The sequence below is a fragment of the Hermetia illucens genome, chromosome 5 (assembly GCF_905115235.1).
Source record: "Hermetia illucens chromosome 5, iHerIll2.2.curated.20191125, whole genome shotgun sequence".
NCBI lineage: Eukaryota > Metazoa > Arthropoda > Insecta > Diptera > Stratiomyidae > Hermetia > Hermetia illucens.
In genome coordinates, this window is record NC_051853.1 from 107,802,497 (window position 1) to 107,826,607 (window position 24,111).

Sequence of the window (24,111 nt, forward strand, 5' to 3'; positions counted from 1 at the left end):
CGAAGATAGGAAACTCCCTAAATGTGTATTTAAAGTTGATACTCAAGCTCTGAAGAACTGCGTCGTCATTCTGTGCCTCGGCGATGACCGGAAAATCGACGTTGGCGGGGATCTTGACCCCTGGAACACGCGACAAAGCATCAGCAACTACGTTGTCTTTTCCGAACACATATTGAATGTTGGAAGTGAATTGGTTGATAAAGCTCAAGTGTCGAAGTTGGCGAGAGAACCCTTTGTCGGGCCTTGGTTTCAAAGTAAAAGTGAGTGGCTTATGGTCCACTATGAACGGCCTGCCGTCAAGGGAATATCGGAAGTATTTAATTGCGAGCTATGCGGCTAATAACTCACGATCGATTGAGCGGGATACAGTCGTTTGGAGAAAAAAGCTCAACGGCTGCAAGATTTGGTTCGCTCTTTGGCAATGTCTAAAGTATCAACGAATACGGCGACAGGTGCATCTTGCTCAGGGAATGCCAGAAGTTTAGCATCCACCACCTGTTGCTTGGTGGTCTCAGACGCCTAGAGAGCCTCTGGGAACCACACAATCAGGCGGAAGTTTTTGGCTTCGGCTCAGACAAAAGGGCGTTAAGGAACGAATGATGGTCGGTGGCCTTGGGCAAGAAACGATGATAGAAGTTTAACATGCCCAAGAACCTTCTGAGATCCCTAACAGTTTTCGGAAGCAAGAAGGTCGAAATCGTTTGCACCTTGACTCTCAGAGGTAATCAGGTGGGCGAAGAGTCTCACCTGCGACTGCAAGAATTTGCATTTCTCAACGTTAAGTATTAGACCGGCCTGAAGGAGACGTTGAAAAAAGCACTCGAGATGCTCTAAATGCTCGCGGAAGACGTGACCAGAACATCATCCAAATATACGAAACAGAAGTGGAGGTTTCGCAGTATAGAATGAACGTTATCCTAGTGAACTCAAAATGTCCGAAAGGCGTACATATTGCCGTTTGCGGAATGCCTTCGGGAGCTACAGGGATTTGATTGTATGACTTGATTAAGTCCAAGGTCGAGAAAATACTGCAGTTTGCGATAGAGTGCGCAAATCGTGGAAGAGTGGAATGAGATATCGTCTTAGCATTTAGACGTCTGTAGTCGCCACAAGGTTTCTATTCGCTATTGGATTTAGGGACCATGTGAAGTAACGAAGACAACTGTGTCAAGGCCTGGAAATACCCTTCCTAAGAAGTTCTTCGAGCTCTTTCCTTACAAATACTCGGGGAGCCAGTAGTATTGACGTGGTGTTGAACATCATGCTTAACGGGCTCAGAGAGACTGCTCGATTTCTGCGCTGACACCGAAAAACCGAAAATACATATAAATTCATTTGGTATACATTTCAGCCACCCAGCCCGGAAATCTATAGGGGTAATGTCAACATAGGTGGCACTAAATAGATGCTAGGGATACCGAATTGTCGGATCTGAAGAAGAAGGATGTTTGAAATTCTTTACTAAGGCGGATCTGCATATAATGGGAAAGAATATAACGCCATTACTGCAAGCCAAAGATCGTTTTTAAGTGCTGCTCCATAGGAATAAGATTGCAGTTTTGCTGGGTTCGTGTTATTATATTGAACCAGTTTTCTAGACAGGATCGACAAATTAAAGTAATAAAACTTTGATTTTCTTATTTAGCACAAATATAGTATTTATTTGCCGGCAATAATAAGGATAGCCTTCAGGATACATTAAAGCATTAATTGTTCAATCCATATTGAGATTTAACTTAATCTTACTTTGCAAAGAAAACTCCGATAAAAATAATTCCAATCTATCTTTTGCTCTCAACTCGCGCCGTTCAAAAATATATTCTGTATATCATGCGTAATATTTTCAAGTATAGTTTCTGGACTCGCTGTGTTTTAGCCGGTTTTCATTATGTTTCTCCATTTCGTTTGCGTTCAATTTGACTTTGATATATCTAAACTTATAAATATGAATGAGCGTTTCTATGTATCTGCTAATACCATACAATTCGTTTCATAGTAGATGCGGTTCGTTCGCCTTAATTATTGTTCTGATTTGCTTTCAAAAGTAGTTCTATTCACTGACTAGTTCTCGGTGCGTCATGTTGTCTTATTACTGCCTCCTTGCCGAGGGAGTTCTCCCAGCTGGAACCTTTCGCTTCAATACAGTGCATGCAAGTAAGAAATGACAACTTTACAGTATTTTTGAGGGTTAAGCCGTCATCAATCCCTCCAACATGGAGCAGAACTCAGTATCATGGAGAGTTGGGAGTTTTTGGAAACTTGGTTTCTTGAACCCGCGGATTTGCAAACTATAATATATATGTATTTGGAAGTAGCGCAAAAATAGCGTTGCCAATTTTTTATATCAAACTGAAGGGGTTGCCGGGAGATTTTTGTAGAAATGAGAATATTCGAACGTTGGATATGGACCTGTCCAAAGTTGTTGATGTAGAAAGAATACTTAGGTTTCTGCATGAAATCTTTCTTAAATATTCATCTGATGGTCAGAGAACATCTTACCACTCCTACAAATACATCCAAACATGGTTAGTAAATAATCCTTATAATGGGATTTAAAACTGATCCACTTTCAGTTCATTTCCTTGCAACTGCACCAGACGAAATGCTTCGCGGATTGTAGGCGTCATAAGGAGACGCAAGTTATCAGCTGCCTCTTCTGGAAGAGATCGGAGTAGTTCCATTGATGCAACAACCAACTGTGCTAGTGCCGCTCGCTTGTAGTTTGAGTCGCGCAGAATGCTGGTAGCTCGTTGCTGTTCGATTTCTGGAGATATCTGTTCAGTTTCTTGTTTTTGAGGACGATTTGTATCGAATGGGTTCGTCCTCGACTTTGGTTGAAATTCACTAATTAATGTTGTCATAGTAACGCTCTCCTCCGATCCTGATTTCTCGGGTGAGCTTTCTGCTGTTCCGGAAATCTCTGATGAACTCTTCTCCGGCTCTGACAATTTAGAATAATCTTCGATCTTCGGAGTAGAAAATATTTTAACTTTCTTATCATCCTTGAGAATTCCATTCTCGATATCGTGCATATTTGAGTGGCTTAAATACAGCTCACAAACTAAATTCCAAGCATCTTGCAAGCAAAATAAGTAACGGACGAAATTTTCTTTTTTCTTAATGGTGGTTGTATTCAAACGAGAGCATGACTCCAAGATGTAGTTGAGATCTTCGGATCCCAGATTATAGACGACTATATCATTGAGGTAGGAGTCAACGAGGGCGATAAAATAGATCATCCAAGATGATGTCTTTTGCTTGTACAGATTAGCGGCGTAGTCAATTTTGGACACCTTCTGCATGAGGAACTTCAGTCCTGGCCGGGAGTCGAACTCGAGCGAACTAGTAAGGTACTGTTTCACACAACGCATTAGGATTTCTTTGGAACGGAAGTCTAATTCATACTCTGGAGAAGGGCTACTGGTATAGTTGTCAAAAATGCAAGTATGGACTGCTGATGGGACGCACTTCAGTCTGGCTAGCAACAGTTTCGCCACTAACTGAAGTAGCATTTGATTAGCCAAAAGTCCTACAACCAGATTCTTATAAGGTATTCTAATAACGAAATTATCTAGATTAGAGTTGAAGCCATTATTGAGCGGATATAGGAGAAAAGAATAACTCCGGTCGTCTGTGCAGTGCTTAGTGTCATTGTGGTTTCCATTTTTAGAACTGGGTTCTCTTTGATTGTCCAAGAGAAAAACTTGTTGTGCTAGTGAGTTTATTCGTGCCAGTTCTTCCAAAGTACTATCCCTGCGTGCCGCCACCTTCACTGTTGCGCAGTCCCCGTAGAAACTGTTAGACTTTTCATGGAACGCGAAAGAAAGTTGTCGCAAAGGAGCTATTGTCACTGTGCATGCACGGTGTATTGCCGAACAAACGATCATCCATTGGGACTCGTTGAACAGGTGACCTGTGGACAGGATGATGTGCTTCAAACATGATACGCCTACACGCGCGATTGTTTCCTGAGCTTGTGCCGAACACTCTATCAGCACGAGGAGCAGCTGTTTTAGAGCAAGCGTGGCTGCTGCCGGAATTTTGGTCGGAGAATCACTTAAATTATTATCATCACTCGATGAGCTATCTACTTTGTTGTTGCTATCATTATTATTGTTGACGCTACTGTTATTATTGTTCACGTGAACGCTATGCCTTACGTTGCTATTGCTATTCTTTGTACTAGACAGGCCGCCACCTTCTAGGTTCTGATCACTAGTACTAAAATTGCTACTATTTATTAACTTTATTTGTGAGAAGTGCATATTATCCACAGGTCTAACTATTGTCGTCAGTCTTGCCTTCATGGTGCAATTATTTTTCTTCATTTCACCACTGAGTCTCTTTTGGGACTTTTCGATATACTCTACCACAAGATCGGTGGTCATGCAGCAACAGTGCTTGAAGTTCTTTTCAATGGCCAACCAATTGGCATTCGTTTTGTTGACATAACGTAACCAATCTTGGATCATTGGAATCAAAAGATGGTTGATGCAATAGAATCCAAAATCAATTCCAGGGCTCGAGATGAGGTTTTTGAAGAGCTTGAATATAGTCTGGAGGATCGGTGCCTGATGCGGTATGTGGCAAACGATCAGTGAGTTGGTGAGTCCGTCCAGGAGCAAAAACCACACTTTCAGCACACCACTTGCCTTATCCATTTCATCGATCTTCATTATCGTATCTTTATCTATGTGCAGCGACCGATAGGAGATCATATGTTGCTCGTTCTTTGTTTGTAGGTAATCGTTTCCGAAATATGTGAAATTCTCCATGGAATTTGGTATGTTTGCATCAATTATGTGCGTGTATGTGATTCCTTTTATTTTGTATGTAGAATTAAAATTGGGGCATTTTGGCATATTGAACATGAATCCTAAAATCGACGAGCACCTTTCCAAAAAACGCAACGTTTCATGTAAGAATTCCAATGAACGAAAATTGTTCTCGTCATCACTGTTATTGCATCCCGATATTTCTAAATAGGACAGCAAGCAAAGGATGCAATCTAGTCCGGCATTTGCAAATACTAAGGTATTGTCACTATCCAAGAACACTCGAAAAATGTCAATGATATTCGCGATGTTCAGCATTCGACTTCGGGCATTGCGTAGTGTTCCAAATAGTGGACGCCAACCTGATCGAATTTCGGTTCGATGTGCCTCAACTATTTCATATAAGCAGGCAACGATTTGATCCTGGAATAAAGGAATAATTGTTGTAATTTTATTGTTCATCTAACTTGAGATAATTTAGAAATGGACTGGGATTGAACCTAAATTATAAATCGGTGTCAAAACATGTAAAACACAAGATAGAGTGAAACAAAGAAATAGAAAGCTGACTTAGATACTACAGCATTTAGTTCGAAGCTTTCTGGTACCCCATAATGAAGGGGTGCAAGAATCTTCAGTGGATTCATAAATTAGTTGATTTCTGCCTGGACAGCGGTGGCACATTGTTCGAGTATACAGCTTGCCATAAGGTCAGTTTGGTTTCAATTGGCCGACACCTTACGAGCAATCAGAATGACCAATTTGCGATCAGCATTAGATTGCGGATGTGTGTAATAAGAGAGATAGTGACAAAGGCCAGCAAAGTGGTGAACTTGGAACTCGATAGCATAACTCGGACGGCGTATCACTCAGTTGTGACAGAAGTGTTAGATAGGCTTCGCATCCACTGCTATGAAATCTGAGGTTGTACTCAGTATAAATCAGTACAGCGGCGTTAGTCATGTCCGGGCACTGATTGTGGTTTCCAAATCAATCCGTATCCAAAAGGAACCGTGGGATTATGCCTACATAGCAAGTACTGGCTTTAACCCCCAGGACCTTCATGGTCGTTGCGAGCATGACGCACTCGAGTTCCAATGCCATTTAAAATCCCGACAAATTCAGAGTAGTGTGCACTACTCAGAAAAGTATTACTAAAGAACTTGCACGTGGTTGCGAAGCTTTTAATGGTCCTGAGACGGACGTTATCGGTCCATCCCATATTCACGATGATAGGGAGTCGAAGATGGGGAAACAAGGTTTCACCACGGTTCTTAACCGTATCACATCCAGAGAAGTTCCACCTCTTGGAGATGAAATTGTTTATCACCTTAACGAACAGATACGGACTGTTCCTCCAAATATAAGAGAAGTCATTTCTCAAAAACTAATAGCTACTATCATAGCGACATATATTGGCGCAAAATGTCAGGTACTGTGTAGAGGAATTTGAGGTCCGGAGCTCCGCTAGGGTTGCGTCTTGTCTCCCATATTAATTCTTTTGTTACCGGTGGCGTTCTTCATGCTGTCCTGATGCTGCTACGCTAATGATATTTGTTTGTTCTCACGCCGAGGCATGGACCTTGGTAAAATGGCTTTGGATTTGGAAACTGACTGAAGATAAACATCAACAAAAAGGTTCACAAACTATGGACCAACGTTATCTCCCTATCAGCATTAATGGACAGAGTAGCGAAGGTATTAATCAATTTGTGTATCTACGAAATGTGGCTGCTGCCGCCGGTGACACTGAACTTGATCCAGTAGATCCGTCTTGGCAGCCTTGTCTGAAAACTGGAAATTCAGCTATTTCAACACCAGATCAAGTTGAGACAGTTCTGTGCTTATGTTCTTTCTAAATTTTTATATGAGAATAGCGCATTGATTAAAAACATTTCACTACAATCAAGTACATTCTCTTCGTCAGTTTTTCTATGAGAAAAAATCCTCTGGTATCAAATTACATCAGGCTACCGTCATGGTAGATAGAAAATTGAAACAGAGAATGGGATCTCATGTCGAATGTTACTTCGGCCCAACAGAAGATCGACATGTGAAAAGAGAAATCCATGGAGGTCATATAAAGAATTTGTTGTTGCTAAAGCCTCCAACAAATGGTTGACTGCTGATGTACTATTGTATGAGACCGAAGCATTCCTAACTTCAATTCAGGATGCTTCGCTGTCAATCAAAATCCACACAGTACATCCTTCATGACTCCGGAATCACCAATTGTGAAGAGGAGACCATCCAGCACATAACTTCTGCATGCAGGATGTTGAGCAGTATCGAGTGCATCAGTTGTCACAACCCCATCTACAAGATTCTCCGTCAAACCTTGCGTTGAAGTATAACTTAGTGGCAGCCTGAAACCCTTATTATAAATATACTCCACAGAGAACCTTGAAAAATGGCCGGGTCAAAATACTGCGGGATCACACTATTGCCGCCGACAACAATGTCAATCACAATAGAACCGCTCTAGTTCTGCTTCTCAAGGAACAACGAGCGTGTTTTATAATCGATGTTGCCAGCAAGAAAAAATCCGGAACTACGACCCTTTGGCGGATGATATGGAGCAGACCCGCCCCGCCCAGTGGTAATTTCAGCGACGGGGTTAGTTTCGCAAAATTTACATAAAGCGCTTTAGGGCTGGACTATATATTGAGATGCAAAAAGCGGTCATCTTTGCAACCAGTTACATAGCCCGAAGAGTTCTGTCCGGTAACAGAGGGCTCCAGTCTTGATTCGCACTGTCGATTTAAAATCGATATGCAGATTAAAGACCATTGATAATTACTCCTATCTAGGGTCGAAAATCACAACCGATAACAGCTACGATGATGAAATCCGCGCACGGTTGTTGTCAGCCAACAGAACCTATTTCAGCTTACAAAAACTGTTCCGCTCGAAACGTCTCACCATAGGGTCAAAGCTCTTACTGTACAAGACAATGATCTTGCCAGTCCTAGTCCAGGATGGACGATTTCGTAGCCTACATAACGACGAAATCTATGAGCGATACCATGAGCGTCCGGTTGTGGATAAAATCCGGCTCAATAATCCGTATGGATGAAGATGATCCCACCCGGAAAGTCTATAAGGACAATATCTATGGTAGAAAAAGAAGACGAGGCAGACCCTGTCTAAGATGGAGCGATGGCGTAAGTCAGGACGCCAGACAGCTTTTAGAGATATTGAATTGGTGGACCTCGACGCAAAACCGGGATGTCTGGAGTTCCTTATTAAGGCAGGCCTAGACCGGATAGCGGTTGTCGCGCCGTTGATGATGATGATGATGCAGATTAAAACGACCGCGTCACTGCTTAAAGTGTTTGCAACAATCGGGATGTAGTAATATATTTTCGCATGGTCCACTTTGCGTTGAAACGCATCATCGTTGTGATGCGGGCCTTTTGATGTTGCCTTCAACCCATCCTTGGATTGGTCACCTCACGATTCGGTTGGGCGTGAAGAGCATTCGTGGATTTTTTTAACTATATATGGACATCATAGCGATGAACTGGGTGGGCACAATAGCAACATCCATATGGAATAACCTCCGTTCGAGTCTTGTAGGAGGTGTCGTAAATAATTAACGAAACCGAAGGAAGCCAAGTGCATCGGTTCTTGGTGTCTTCTGTATAGCGCTAATGGCGGTAGTAGCGAAAGCATAGCACTTTATTCTCCCCAACCAGTGAAAGACTTACTTCGAACTTGAAGGCACGCCTCGGTATGGATTTTAGGAACGAAAAATCATGCAAACGGGTACTATGGTAGCTTCTTCGATTCCAGAATGCGCGGTTGTTGTACAAACTAAATATCGCAGCAATATAGGAAACGAAATCACTGGGCAGATCATAATCATGCAGATGTACACAATCTTCAAAATTGGAAAATGTACAGAAAAGAAAAAGTTTGGAAATATATTTTTTACACAGACCAACCACCTGAAAACGTTGTTATAGTTTTTACCCTTCTTTATATACAAATTTAATTAAAACCATTTTTTAGTAATATTTTGTCTATCGGTGTTGTAAAAAGATTTAACACGTAACAATATACATAACACTAAATTCCAAAGTGAACGCATATTTGGCACTAATAGTAGAAGTTTAAGAAACTAGAGACGAGGAACAACAAGATCGAGAAGGCCGCCACATTTCAAGTTGGCGTTTTGCAACACCATCGAGACATAAATCCAAAATTTTGCTTAACCAATTTCTACTATTGACATAAGGGCATTACCACCTTTCTAAAATATACAAGTACTACCCTAAAAGTCGCTAGAAGTGCTAGAGTGTGGAATTCCCTTATTTTAAGATTCAATCAGGTTTTTCTAATTTTATTTGAAATAAAAATGAAATATTCAAAAAAACCCTTGCCGTTTAGCTATACTAATTTTTAAGGTTTTATGTAACCCGAAACCTAATTAAAATTGGTTTAATGTTTGTCTGTCACAGCTATACCGATTCAAATGGAATTTAGTGGACATATAGGAACTATGAAATCCTAGGCTCAGTGAGTGAAATAAATATGCGTTAAGTTTGTAGGGTGGATGGGAAATCTTTTCTTCTAATGTACCAACGTGGGACATCAAATGAAAGGTCTCAGTTAGTGCTTTCATAAGCAGTTTCAAAGTTGTAAAATGTGCAAACTCAAAGTGGGGCAGGACTCATTTTTGGAAACTACCTAACCGAAAAATCTAATCACGCGCTTACAGTAAATATAGGCCTCAAAATAAGTCAAATTCTAATATCTCATCAAATAAACTTAATAGTAGTGTTGGTAACACCTTAACTGACAAACATGTCAATATTTTAGCGCCAATTCATCATTAATATCCAGTATCGCGGTACTACGTCTGTTTACATCAGTCAACTTGTTATCTTTTGTTGCATTTTAAGGGGAAACCATATTAGAAGGCTTATTTTCACGTGCTTTTTCAGGATTTGGGGGGAGGGGGGGCGAATTAATTGGATTTCAATCAAATTCGGGCATCATATTTTACTAATATTTCGAACAACTTTTGAATAATTGTCATTTTAAGAAAAACACGTTTGAAAAGTTTCCTTTGGTATATGAAGACATTTTGCAGCCTTAATTACAAACAAAATACAGTTACACAAATACAAATTTACTGGTAAAAGGGACTAATGCCAAGTAACTAAAAATACGACATAAACCTACCTCCTGGACGATCGACCTTCTAGACCATAATCGCTCGGTTCTACGCTCATAAAATCTAAAGTAACACGAATTTCACTTTGGAAGTTTAGCAGCATATTCTGAGATAGCTAAGTTAATGTTCTGCGCAATAAAGAAGAATTCGATTTTTAGAACCTCCAAAAGCGGTTTCCAATCTTAATATGGGTAGTTTTGTTGAGCAAAAAATTTGTTTGAAATTTCGTGTTGTTGACGAAATTTCGTGTGCTAATACATTGAAAATGTTGCAAAAAGCCTCTAGGGTGTCTCCTCTTTCGGAAACTCGGGCATACTAGTAGTATAAAGACTTTAACAGTGGCCGTACAGCGGTAAAGGATTTGCTTCGTTCTGGACACACATCCACTTAAAGTACCGACGAAAATGGGAAAAAGTGAGTGATATGGTGCTCGAAAATCATCATACCAGTCTAAGAGAGGTTGCCAATGCACTCGGTTTCGCATATGGAACTGCTCAGCCCATTGTGGTGGAAATTTTGCGTATAAGACGAGTCGAAACTCGGCTCGTCCCAGCAAACCTGAATTTCGTGCAAAAACAACATCTAAAGACGGTGGTTAAGGACATGATTTCTGAAGTGAAACGCATAATTACAGGTATTGACGAATTTGTCATTGAAGCAAGTCAACAATCGTTATAATGGTACTGCGAAGACGGGCCAAAGCCGTATTCCACTAGAGCGCTAAAGGCCATACCTTTGGCAGCCTACCAGCGATACAATGGCACATAAATTTACCAGAAAATTAAGTCGTTTTTATTTTATTTATGAATTACCATTACTTTTTGATCACAAAATACTAACTACTTTCTGAGATTAACCCGGCAAGTCCATACTAGGAGTACCAAATTGCAATATTATAGGGAATAGTATCTTACTTGGCGTAGGCCCAGAATGTCCACCCTTATGGCTCGAAAGCATAATTTTTTTTTTAGATTTTTGGTTTGTTTTTTCAGATTCTGAAATTACCAATCGAGACCTTTTATTTGATACCCCAAAGTCTATATTTAATGAACAAAAATTAGGCATCCCCCTTTAAGATATATGCGAAATAAGGTTTGTTTTTAACAAAACCTTAAAAAGTGTACTTCGCTTAGTGTAGTATGAATCTTGAAGATCAACAGAAATCTTGGCCACCACACATGTTATGTTTGTGTAGAAAATTTAAAGAAGTTGTCTAAGGGAAGGAAAAATGTTTCATATTAGCAGTTCAATCTATTTATAGTACCTTAGTAAAATTTGCAAGGAAAGTACAGGTGGAACATAGCTTGGAAACCTTCACCATACTAGGTCCTACCTGATTTCACCTCTATCATAACAGGTGGTAAGTACATATTAAATATGCGTCCGCCATGTTGCCCTCATCATTCTGTGCGGTAGCCGACTATCGAAGGTAATGGATAGCGCCTCGCGCTAATGGAGACCAGTGGCGTAACACACCATCATCACATTCGAAATACGAGCATCCACGATTGATATGGTATTGTACTAATCGTGCAGCAATTGCGTGTAAGGCGTCTTCGATTATATAGTAATCTAATTCACAATTATGAGAACTCACTTGCTAATATTGGTTTTAGTACCGAAGTCAATTTTAAATGACCAAAATGCCGACCAAACCAACGATGGCTTAACATGTTACATGGTGACTAAAGTGGCCCCACGCAAATAGGCAATCGATCGAGACGAGTCAACTCTGTTGAACGGGGCAAAAGCTAAATAAGAGGAACGATGCTTGCAAAAGAAGAAAAAAAAACTCATAGGGTTCATAGGTTACTTTGAGCAAAATTTCCATAGTTTAACGCTATGCTAGCCAAATTCGAGCTTTGGCCCAGCAGATAGATAATCTGCGAAACAGTTTTTTCGAAGCTTCGTCTTGTCTGACAAATAGCGATAATTTCGTGGTATACGATATGTTAGTAACTTATTGTATATGTTTACCTGCGCACTAGAGGTGGATAGGATTCAAGCCTCAGCTAACGACTGCCAAGTCTGTGTCTGTTGTCTTTTAATTATTGAATGCAATATTTCCTAAAAGGGTATCCTTTTCATTTAGAAGCTGAATAAAAGTTATCTTCTGGACGAACCAAAGGATTCGGTTTCTTATAATTATATATATAATGATAATAAAATCATATTTGCACCTTTTCCCCCATTACACCAACTTCAGCAGGAGAAAAAGGACGTCTGAAGAAGAAATTCTAAGTCTTTATTCAATTGCTAACCTAATTGGTTTCTAGTGGTAGAATACCGCTGTCAGATAGAAAAAAAAATTCCGCAATTTGTTATTACTATGAGTCACTATCACTTACCTGAACATCTACATCACAGGAATCCATACTTAATAAATTTTCGAATGGTTTTAATAGAGCCTCATTGAAGTGAAAATGCGGCATTTCAGATTGCTCCACCAGTAAAGCTGTGATTATATCGTGTATATACTCGATGGCTCGTTTTGATATTGCTCTTTCTTTGTGGCAGGCCGCCTAAAATGTATGCAAAATATGTACACCAAAAATAGGGATCCTGTCAATTATCCACCTACATCCATTAAATGCGGTCCAGTGATTGCCCAAATTTTTAATATATGCAACAATGGCCTGGAACTACGAAAGACTTTTAATGTTACATCCCCTACTCGGTGCAGGAGCAATGAAAGCGGTAGCGAATCAACTCGCTTCCAACCACGGCTCGGCCACCACAACCGACTTCCTTTCCGAGTTGTAGTATTTCGATAGAGTTGCTCTCGTGACGCCCGACATAAACTTTTTAGAAACTGACAGAGCGAAGGGAGACTCAATCTTTCCGCTGCATCGTTGAATAAGTTTTCTGCAAGATGCGATACAGCACAAAGAACCTTCGACGTATCTGCCTGGCTCAACAAAATAGTTTCATTTGAACCCATGTAAGACTTCAAGATTGATGCAACACTTGTATTTGTTGTTTGAAGAGGTGCTTGCAAAAAACTATAAACGTCCACACTAGAAAATATAAATTGCAATTATAGACCTAAATAGTCAACAAATTTAGTAAATACATTTGGTTTCCGCAGCTGGTGACAACTACCTCGAGTCGATCCTCACCACATAATTTTTACTACATATATGAGCTTCTCTTACCAAGTTTCATCCTCATCTATAGGTATCACTGATAAATTCAGTTTTTCGCCTCCTGTTTTCCCTGCAGTCTTTTCATTCGAATCGAAGTCTCGCCCATTACCCGAAGGTGATGAAGTCAGAGACGGATTTTGTAGGCTAAAAATGTCATGCTCTAACTGTGTAACATGCCGACAAATAGAGAAAACTGGATGCCAACATTCCGAACTATATGACCCTAAATTCAGTCCTCCGGTCAAAACAACGTCCATAGACATCGCCTGACTTGCCGATATCCTTGGACCGCTGGTCTGGCAAACATTCGTGCAAAGCAGGTTCAATATTTTTCCAGCGAGATGTTGAAGATTCAAAGAGTTGCTTAAAGTTGCAGCCTGGAATTGCAGAGGATGTGGGTTATTCATCTAAATCCACAATTTATATTTAAAAATCTTACAGAATGCAATCCATCCAGACACAAGGCGTATAAAGCTTCACCGTTTTTATTATTCCTTTTTATTTTCATCTTAAGAGTGCGTTTTGATAGTGTCACAAGTCGGTTTTTTCCCAGACTCGAAACATCTCCAAGCCCCGTGCTTAAAACAGTAACCATCGAATCCCAACAACACGTAAGTAATCTTCGCGATAATTTCTTCGCAGCCTCTCGTCTTTCGCTTTGATCCTCATTATATCGAACCACAGCTTGAAGTCGTTGCCACTCCGACATCATCTGCGTCGGACCCAACCCACCCGCATCACAGATCATATCGACAAGAGCGCAACGACTATTTTCACAGTCTTCTTGGATAACTTTCTCCAATGGATTTGAAATTATAATCGACTGATATAATTCACAAAGCCAAGCTGTCGACAGGTACACCAAAACTCCAGTATTCTGAACAGATGTTACAAACTGTTGTTCCGATAAAGGGATCAAAACTGATTTCTCTGGATCATCATAATGCCCGGCCCTCATCAATTGCAAACTCAAAACGAAAGCTGAATATATGGCCAAATAAATCCCATCAGCATTAATGGCTGTGAGATTACACTCGAAATCAGAATAGTTCATACTATTCTCGTGACACACGGAGGATGCAAACTCTTGTATTGCTTCATCCACTTCCACGCAAGATCTCAATCTCAAAAGTTTCGGAACTAACTCTACACGTAACGATTTCGCAAATTCACGAGCATGTTGACGATCGTGATCGCTGTCCGTCCGTACTGGGAGAGTTGGAGCCTCTAGATGCGTATATGGCCAAACGTTATCCACTTTTGATGAACCCTCATCGCTCGATGTCGGTAGTTCTTCTTCTGGTCCTTCAGTGTCCCCGGATCCGTTTGAAGCCATGTCGGGTTCTGCATGCTCTCCATCACTGTCCGATCCTGAAGAGGTTTCGAACCCATGTTGCCGCAACTCAGCCACTGCATCTCGGTAAGGAGCAGGAAGGCGGGACATTGATTGATATGTCAGAGGACCTGTATAGTCAGCTTCCCGTAGAAAGGAGTAACGCTCGTTTATAACGTCTGCTGTCTGCGGTACAAATTCATCAAGTTAATGATCAAAACCATTTAACATCTGCATACCTGATCGCTTAATATATTTTCATTAATTTCTCCGGTACATAATACTTGGAGACTACTCAGCAATGCTACAATACATTCGACACTGGCTTGTAGTGAGGAATCATTTGAATTTCCCGATTGAGCGGCTACTGCACATTCCTCCATTGCGTCAATCATTCTAAAACAGTGAAATGAGTATCAATTAATGTAAAGATTATAGCGAATGTAAAACTCACAGTCGGAACATAGCCATATCGTCACTGCAGCCTTGTCCAGAGTTTTTGTCCACATAAAGAATCACTGCTAGATCTACCAACCTCGCAGGACTTTTAAATATTTCCTTAACACATTTCAGAGGTTCGGTCCTGTTTTGTGGCGACGGTAGTAGCAGCATTCTATGGAAAAGAGCTTCTAACATTGGTCGCAAGGAACCTTGAGCACCTGCTATTCGCAGAAGTTGGATTGCTGTCAAATAAACGCATCTCGCTTGTGGACCATCTAATCCTGGTCCTGTGAAAAAACCTCTAGCTTCGCTTTCGATCATATGGAGCGCATCCCTAAAACTCATTGAAAATTACTTATTTATAATAGGTTAAAAAAAACTTACTTGTAGGTGAATTTCTTGTCCAAATTGATTCTACCGGGCGATCCTAAAGCCGCTGCTAACGTCGGACAAAACTTTTGCCACAGGAACGATGTAAAGTGTGGGTTGGAGTGGACATTTCGTGGCAAGGAAGTCACTAACGTTAGAATGCATTCGGTCAGATATAGTGATCCACATGCATCCGATTTCTTCGGTGTTCCTACTCTCGGCTCTATTAGTCGACTACATAACCATTGCATCACAGGAATCACTTCATTGTAAACAGCCGAAGCTTGGGCCACAGATATAAGACCAGCTGGAGCAGTTTTTTGCACTTCTTCTGCTTCATCCTTCAAAAATGCACAAAACGTCCGCAAGCACTGACTGGCAGCCGCCAATGAAGCAGCTCTTATGGCGCGCGATCCATTTTCCCAACACTCTCCACATCGCGATAAAATTTCAATCAACAGGCGTCCGTTGAGGGTACATGTAGGTGAGCATGCCATTGACAAAAACAGCCGGAGCACGTTAACAACAGTATCCTCTGTGTTGTTTAGCGGAGTAACCCCTGTTGTAGCACGAAGAAGTTGTGCCGGTAACCATAGTGAATCGTCTTCAGGCTCTAATCCAATGAAGAACCTTTCATCTCGGATTACTCTCTGAAAATATCCCAAATTTGAGAATTACGTTTCGACTTAACGATTCAGCAGCAATTACATGTAGTCCGTTCAAACCCATCGTAACGAATTTGGCTCGTTTTGTTTCCAGCGCCATTTGGAGGGCTGTGAGGCAAACAGAGCGCAATTCATAGGATGGGTCCCGATGAATTCCATGCTGTCGGTAGAGCTTATCTGAGGGTTGGAGTACAGATGATAGTTAGTATTCGATGACTCTGTCTAATGTGATCCTACTTACCATATGCAATCTGGGCGGCTTGTTTTAAGGTAGATTGTTTCGAACCAGCAGATTCTTTAATAACCTGCAGAAGCAAGTCTTCCATTTCCATTTGAAGTTCTATATTTTGATCATCATTGCCAAGGGATTGAAGCTATAATTACTGAATTTCATGAAACGAAAAAAAAATTATATAAATATTTCACATGGACAATGGGCGAGTTCCTAGGAGGGTATCTGAAGAAAAGCTTCAAGGATAACTGGGAGATTTGTCCAAAATAGTAGATTTTCACCTATGCTTCTATTATGTGGTGGAAAGGAGAGAGCATGATTATGGTAGACAAAACCTAATAGTATCCAAAGAACCATAGGTGTTGTTACTGTTGAGACTATACAGCCTTGCCCAAGAGACGTCATCAACATACTCCTCTATTTTCTTCCATTCGATTTCCTAATATATTGTCTAATCCAGTGGGCTCTTCAGCCACAACAATATCTTGGACCTGCTACCAGGAGAACTTTGGGAATCTCTAATGGACCCTAATGGACTCTACTACATGTAGCCTGGGCTTCAGGAGAAATTTCGCTATCGGATTCCCACACCGGGCAGGGTGGACTGCTGATGTCCAAAACTTGTAACGTGGTATCTTTCACTGATATCCGAATCGTAAAGCGTTTTGGAGTGTGTCGGCCTTTTCTAGGCTACTAGCGACACGGGAGGTTTGCCACCGAATAAGGTCTAATCCGACTACTAACCTTAATGTAGTTTCATCAAAGCTTTACAGTCAGTGGTAATATCCTAATATCCTCCAAGCTGGTGAATCAGTGCAGGTACGAACTGGATAGTTTACACACACTACTTGTCAGTTGTTGATTCTAGATGGCGCATGGCCATACTTCGTATCTGGACACGGGAACTTATGAGTCAAACGAATGCTTACAACAAATTAGTAGCAATCTGCACTAGAAACTGGGAAACATGGAACCATTGCACCTAACTCGGCACACAGGGGAGGGCGAGACCTCATGGATTTCCTTTGCGATTGCCCAGCTCTAGTTAGAGCCAGAGAATAGACCCTAGATAAACCATTCCTTATCGGCCTCATCGTTCGTACCTCTCTACCAAGTTCCATTTTTGCAAACTTCCTATCGCATACTTTCTTGTTGATGAAACATCGACGATCTATCATATAATCATGACTTCGTCTATTTATCTGTCTCTTTGACTTTTCTCAGAATGGGTTACTCCTATTGACACAAAATTCGATGGAAAGGTGCTGCGAACGGTGAACCCCCACCCAGGTAGTGCAATGATATCATTCAACATTGAGTTCTTTACCACATATAAGTCATGTTCTGACATTAGTCGCAAAGAAGAACTCATTTACAGAAGTTACCCAACCGGAAAAATTGAAAGGAAAACACATAGTTGTGACTATACCGATATCTGCTCAATTGATATATATCGTACTATACCTATTGGAAATTAAGTGGAAACAAAATTGTCGCTTTTGTGAGATTTTACTGCAATCTAAGAGTTTGAATGTTAGCATCACACTAAAGTGAATATTCTGACACAAAATATGCATATATATTTCGAGTTAAAAAGGCTCAGCCCTCAAAAAAGTGGATACATGGAAATCAAAGGCGAATCGAACTCGAAAAACAGCTCCCACAGAGTGTTGCGCAGGTCGCGGAGTTGGATGGCGAAAGCTTTCGAGGGGAAACGTTTTACGCGTCACTTGAGCCTGGTATATCTCTGATTGGTAGGACAGAAAAAGACACCCAGATCACCCAATGGGTGATGAAAGCATACAATGCCACTATGCCCAGAAGGCAACTGTTTCCCAGTAGACAACTCAACTTCTGGTGGAACAACAAAATAGCAAGTTTGCGAGCCGCAGGCTTCCAGGCAAGAAGGCTCAGAGGAAAACCTGGCAGGCACAATCGTAAAGAGGTCCAGGTCAACGAGTGCGTGATATCTCCAGTTGCCGAGAAGGAGCTACAGGAAATATGTGGTAGGATCGGTGACAATAAGGCCCCAGATTTGAATGACATCACTAACAGAGCTTTGAAGCTTTCAATGCTAGGCCCAAACTTTTCGCCAGCACGTTTGAAGCGTTCCTAAAAGAAGGAATATTCCCTGCCCAGTGGTGTTGCTTCCCAAACCGACCTGGTATCATCTGATCTGCTCGTTGGATACAATAGCGAACATGATGGAGAGTGCCATATATATATATACTGAATTCTGGTGGCTGTTGTGCCGTGGTGGCACTGGATGTCAAAAACGTATTCAATTTCGTCAGCTGGAGTCGAATTTAAAGCGCATTAGCTGACAAAAGTTTTCTTAGGTATTTGGCGAGCCAGGTCTGAAATTACCTCTCAGAGGGAACTCTCTGGTACCAGACGGATGAGGGTCTCAAATAGTACAACGTCACAGCGGGGGTACCATGGGGCTCGATACCAGAGGATGTGGTGGTTTACCTAATGGAGACTGTCGCAAAGACCTGGCTCGAAAAAGCCGAGAAAACGGTAACGGCCTTAATAACGATTTGTAGAATAAAACACCGTGAAGGTGGAAGTTGGTGGATATCTGGTCATCGCTAGGTCAGCTATCAAGTACCTTGGGGTGATGAACGATGCCAAACTGAACGTTAGGGAGTGCTTAGACTATTCATTTCAAAAGGCGGCTAGCGCCACCACGGCATCTGCAATAATGTTGCCAAATGTCGGTGGGTCGAAATACTGTAGAAAACTGCTTGTGAATTCGGTTTACCGGCTGATGGCTGAGGGTTTGCAGTGGTTTTAGAACTACATCAGATGAATCAGTACTGATAGCGAGCATGATCCCAGTCAACATTCTGGGGAATGAAATGAGTGTGATATACCATGGAAGATGTATGGAGGAGCACACGGTACGTAGGAAATCTGCAAGGTCAAGGTCGCAAATCTCTGGCAACGCAGATGAGGCGAGTCTTCGAAAGGCCGGTGGACGCACGGGCTCATTCCCAACACGGAGAAACTCACTGCCATGTTTACCCAGTTCCTCGCGGGACATGGTGGTGGCTGCAAGCAATGTCTACACCGCTTTGGGCTGGGTGATTTGCCGAATTTTTCTGCATGCAACGGCACACCGGACTAGAGATGTAGAGAAGAAGTCTCAAAGAAGCGTTGGAAATAAATGTGAGCCCAGAGAGCATAGTTGCGGAGATACTAATGTCAAAAGAAAACTGGCTTACCATTTCCTCCGCAATTGTATTGTAAAAAGACAAAATGAGCTGGTGAAGGAAGGAGGAAAGCTCAAAGGACGAGAATCGTGAGTGCCTAAAGCAAGCCCACCCCACGAAGTAATACCTAAATGGTGGTCTCGCGGGACTGGGGCTGGAGAGATCGGGGGTGGTTTTAAGTGGGTGCGAATTTCGCGGAGGAGCTAGAGCGAATGTGTCTTTCTAAGATTTCCCATCTCATTGTACAAAATATTAGGAACTAGGTGTAGATCGGACAAATTTTCACTCAAATATTCTTAAATAAGAAACACGCAAAACCATTCATTCCTGAAGCGTCCAGCTTCCCGACTTGTTAACGTTATAGGAAAACAAAGAACGAAACTAACCTTGATGTCAGGAAGGAATAATGAAGCTAGCATTTATATAATCAAAGAATAACAAATCACAGCATCTATATTTATTTTGGAAATCGCTATATAATCACATTAATTTGGGCAACAGGAAAAAGATCGCTTGAATTTTACCAGAGAAATCTATGAATCTCAAATAAAGCGTGAAATAAAAAACACATGTACTTCATAAAAACAAAATACGACGTAGAATCACAGTGCAAGTTCCAAATTAATGAGTGGGAAATACAATTAGTCACATGGGAGTCGATTAGGAAAGAGAAAAATTTAGAAGTGTTTATCCATCTTTTGAACTCATTTCGTTATTGAATGATACCTTTCACACTTTTAATAGCAAAAATTTATTCTGTAAATGAGAATCCTCTTGAATCGAGTTTTTACAATGCATTCTGATTCTCGAGTCCCAAAGAATTTGTTTGGTCGAACATATGAGGTTACCTTGAAACGTAGAGAGCTGGGAAGTCCCAGAGGAATGCGTGGCAAGATATACGGAAGTCTTCTACACCAATAGTTCAAAAACAGAACAGGGTTCTGGAGGGGGGACCCAAGAAGGGGGCTTTTCCTTTGTAACAATATGGAACAGGTTTTCAAGCTGAAGTATATGCGATCCTAAGGGCGGCAAACTGGGTGATGAGCGGTGGAAGAGTAGGCGCATCGCAATCTGCAGTGATAGCCAGACTGCATTGAGGGCATTGAGTAGTCTTTTGTTCACCTCGAAAATCGTTCAGGAATGCAAAAATAATTTGAACTGTATTTGTAGATTCAGCAGGGTGGAACTACTTTGGTTACATGTCACTGTGGTATTGAGGGAAATGAAATCTCGGATGATTTAGCAAGAGAGGATTCAATCTCCCCATGTCAGGACCGGAACCAGCAATTGGAATATCAGTCGCATTGGCTAAGTCTGTCTTCAAAAACAAGCTTCCCCCAATGACAGGTGGCAGACCTCTAATGCTGCTAGACACACCAAACTTTTCCTATCAGAACCAAACATGAATACCGCAAAATTTATCCTGTCGGAAAGGAGGAGGACTTGTAAGAGTATTGTAGGCATTCTGACAGGTCAGAATTCACTAGCTGGACATATGTTCAGAATAAGAGTTATTCTAGATGATACATTTCCCTCCGGTAATGAGCAAGCTGAATGCACGGAGCATTTCCTATGTGAATGACATGCCTATGGACTCATCAAACATCAGATCTTTGGTGCCCATGTGCCCCAGTTGCAACGGGTAGCATCACATCCACTAACGGAAATCCTGCGATACATTAGCGAACGCAGGATATTTCGTTAGACGGGGGAGTCGAGTACAAGGGTGCCCAGAGGCTTCTCTTCCAACACAAACATACACACAGGCCGCGTTTTCCACGTGCTGTATCTTGTTGTTCTAAATGGTAAAGGATGATTGACGCAATATCATAACGTTATTGACCCTAAAACAGTAGCATTTCAGTGTGAGAGACTATCAAACCTTAATTATGCAAAATCTCGTTAATAGTGTGAGAAATTGCATTTTCAAACATATTAGCCATTGTAAAAAGTTTGGAAATTTTTAGTAAACATCTATTAGTTGTTAGATTGAATTTTTCATCGAGAAATTTGTTGTTTCTGAAAGTAAAATTTCCAACTTTTACCACCTTCCTGTTATTGTATGCATAAAATGTTATGTAGTTGCGTTAGCAAGGATTTCAGGGGGTCCTTCTTCAAGAACAAAACATTTCATTTAGTTTAGATTACAACGAAACGTTAAATCAGCAAAATTAAGGGTGGTTCCATAAATATGGAAGACACCATATGTTGGAATTACTCTCTTTAATTTTCAATCTGAGAATTTGAATGATGTGGGGATTATATACATGTATTATATTGTGCCAAGCATCTTTCTCCAGGCATTAGTTAGTTGTAACAATAATAATAAATTACAAACTTGTCAGTCCACTACTCGTTGTGAATTTACATAAAATCGTTTCTTCAATTATTCACACATATTTGCCCACGATGTAAGGTTTCTAGATTCTGTAGCAAGTGACAGGTTTACATTTAATTTTTCATCAATTCTGTTTTTTCACATAAAGGATTATATGCTTAAAATAATCTTGTCAAGCAAGTGGCACGGGAAACTCGTTAAAAGTAATATTTGTTTTCCTCTGGAGGGGGCTATTCTGCTTCTGAAGTGCATACTTCGCTTTTGTGAATTTTGTACTCTGCAACTTTCGCACCAACTTCTGCACTGTCAACTGCAAAACATTACGGACGGAAAACCTTTTTAATTATTAAACACTCAGTACGCTTTCTGCATGGAACAGTCACATTCTTATTTGTTCAGTATCGCCAGGTTGAGCTAGGACAAAGCAGAAGGCCAAAATGCTGGTGACCAACCAACTAGGTCAGGGTTGCAGTGTCAGATTTGCGTAAGGTTGGAATTGAAAAATCCTTGAAAGTCACAAAGGGTACCTACCACATGCTGTTTGTTATTTGATTCTCTCTCGCTTTTCCCGGGATGTGTTATCTGGTAATCAAATTACGCATACAGGTAGTGCATACAAACGGAGAGTGGACATATTCACAGACGTAAACTATGCAGAGGAGCAAAAGGGTGCTAAAATCCAAAGGAGTAGCTCCATTTTATTGCCAGTTCCTTCTATTCAAAAATGAACTGACCAGCCAAGGTAGAATCCATTATGTCTTTCCAAATATTCTTCGGTTCTGATCTCAAATGCTTCGATTCATTTCCGAATTATTAATGACTAAATGATGGCTAGGTTAGCTTATTACACACTCCATGCGATTTTCTCCACATTGATGCAGAATATTTAATCCAGTAATGAAAGGAGACACGGAAACATACTTATTTGCTTTAAAATGCAGAATGTAGTCCCGAAATATTCACAAACTGTAGACGTGGGCTGCAGCCGACGATAATGCTGCTCTGTTCCACCATATGGAAGGATTCGTTTCACTTGCAGCCTCCAAAGTGCGGAGTGCAAAACCAGTCGCCATACGTATCGGAAACTACAAAGCAATGCATCGAATGCAGATCAATAACCACTCAGTCAAGAGAACCCCACAACGAAACTGTAGAACAAAAAGTGACTCATTCGTCATAATCTGACGCATAAGGCGCTTAACCAGACGAAAATTCTTTTGCTTTCACTCCTCCATTATCCTTTTGTCCGTGTCTAGACTACTATTTGCTTGGAAGCTACGTCTCAAATTTCACGAAAACCCACAAATATGCTGCATTAAACTGTAATCAGGAGGATCCCGAAAGCAAACAAACTCTTAACCACTGTTCGGAAGTCATCAAATATTGTTAGGATGTCTAGTTACCTTGAATCTTCCCAACTTCACACTTTCCAATACAAAAACGCACTCTTTTCTAATTAAACGACACTCTGCGGCAAAAGGTGATTTTTTATCGAGAAATTATGGGAGAACTGGATCCAATGGAAAATCTTTCCGATTGCTGCGACTTCCTGCACAAAATGTCACGGCCATATTGTTGGCTACGACGACAATTTTCATATCAGGAAGCGTTTTCCAGCTGAGCGCATGCTCGTCCCAAACTCGAGGAAAATCGATATCTTGAAAATTGTGACGCCATAATTGTACTTCCCGCTGACAAGCCATCATCTGCATCTACATATGTAAGCGAGGGGCTGGAACAACGTGGGCCTGGCCACGTGACTCCCTAGTAACCGTAAGCGAACCCCGCTATGTTTGGCATTCGAACAGGTTGCAAAACGATTTCGTCACAAGGACGCCGGCCTCGGAGTGTGTGCCGAAACCACGTGTGCCCAATGGGACAAAGTGCTTGATGAGTCAATGGCTGAGGCGTGCAACAGGTCGACGTAGTAAAATCAATTGGAGGCTATTTGCTTGTCCAAGGCATTCTTAAGTTTGTTTGTAAACAACCTTTTAGTGTTTTGCAACTTTTCATTGAGAATGAGTCAAGTGTTGCGAAGCGTGATTGTGGAATTATGTGAGGCCATGCAAATAGACCGGTGGAAGTTAGCACTCACTCTTGATGCTCATTATGTATGTGCATATGCAAATCGGACATCCACTAATAAGAGTTTGTCTCGGTTTCAGTAATTGCCAAGGGTACATAACTATAACGAGACTTCACGCATGGGTGCCTTTCACTCCTGTTATCCCCATCTGGATGAAAGCGAAGCAACCAAGTAAAGATAAAGTGGCGAAGATCGTTAACTCTTTACAAAGTCAACCTTTAATCCTTTACTAACTATCGGATTCAACAACCACTGTATTCTGTAATCTATGTAGAATAACGAATTGCCTTTCATAAGTTCACAATTTATGAAGACTTCTGAGAATCGAT

At 41.1% G+C, this 24,111-nt stretch overlaps 1 protein-coding gene across 1 annotated transcript; it reads right to left on the bottom strand.

Annotated features, from left to right (window-relative positions):
* Positions 1–1,642: 1,642 nt before the first annotated feature.
* On the bottom strand, positions 1,643–23,267 carry LOC119657664 (brefeldin A-inhibited guanine nucleotide-exchange protein 3). Its single transcript, XM_038064690.1, has 11 exons — positions 23,100–23,267; positions 16,153–16,294; positions 15,955–16,088; positions 15,262–15,896; positions 14,891–15,211; positions 14,676–14,832; positions 13,543–14,622; positions 13,113–13,480; positions 12,539–12,974; positions 12,306–12,479; positions 1,643–5,198 (listed from the first exon to the last, which is right to left on the bottom strand). Exons 2-11 carry the CDS (start codon positions 16,241–16,243, stop codon positions 2,553–2,555), a joined length of 6,042 nt encoding a protein of 2,013 aa, XP_037920618.1. The 5' UTR covers positions 16,244–16,294; positions 23,100–23,267; the 3' UTR covers positions 1,643–2,552.
* Positions 23,268–24,111: the final 844 nt, after the last annotated feature.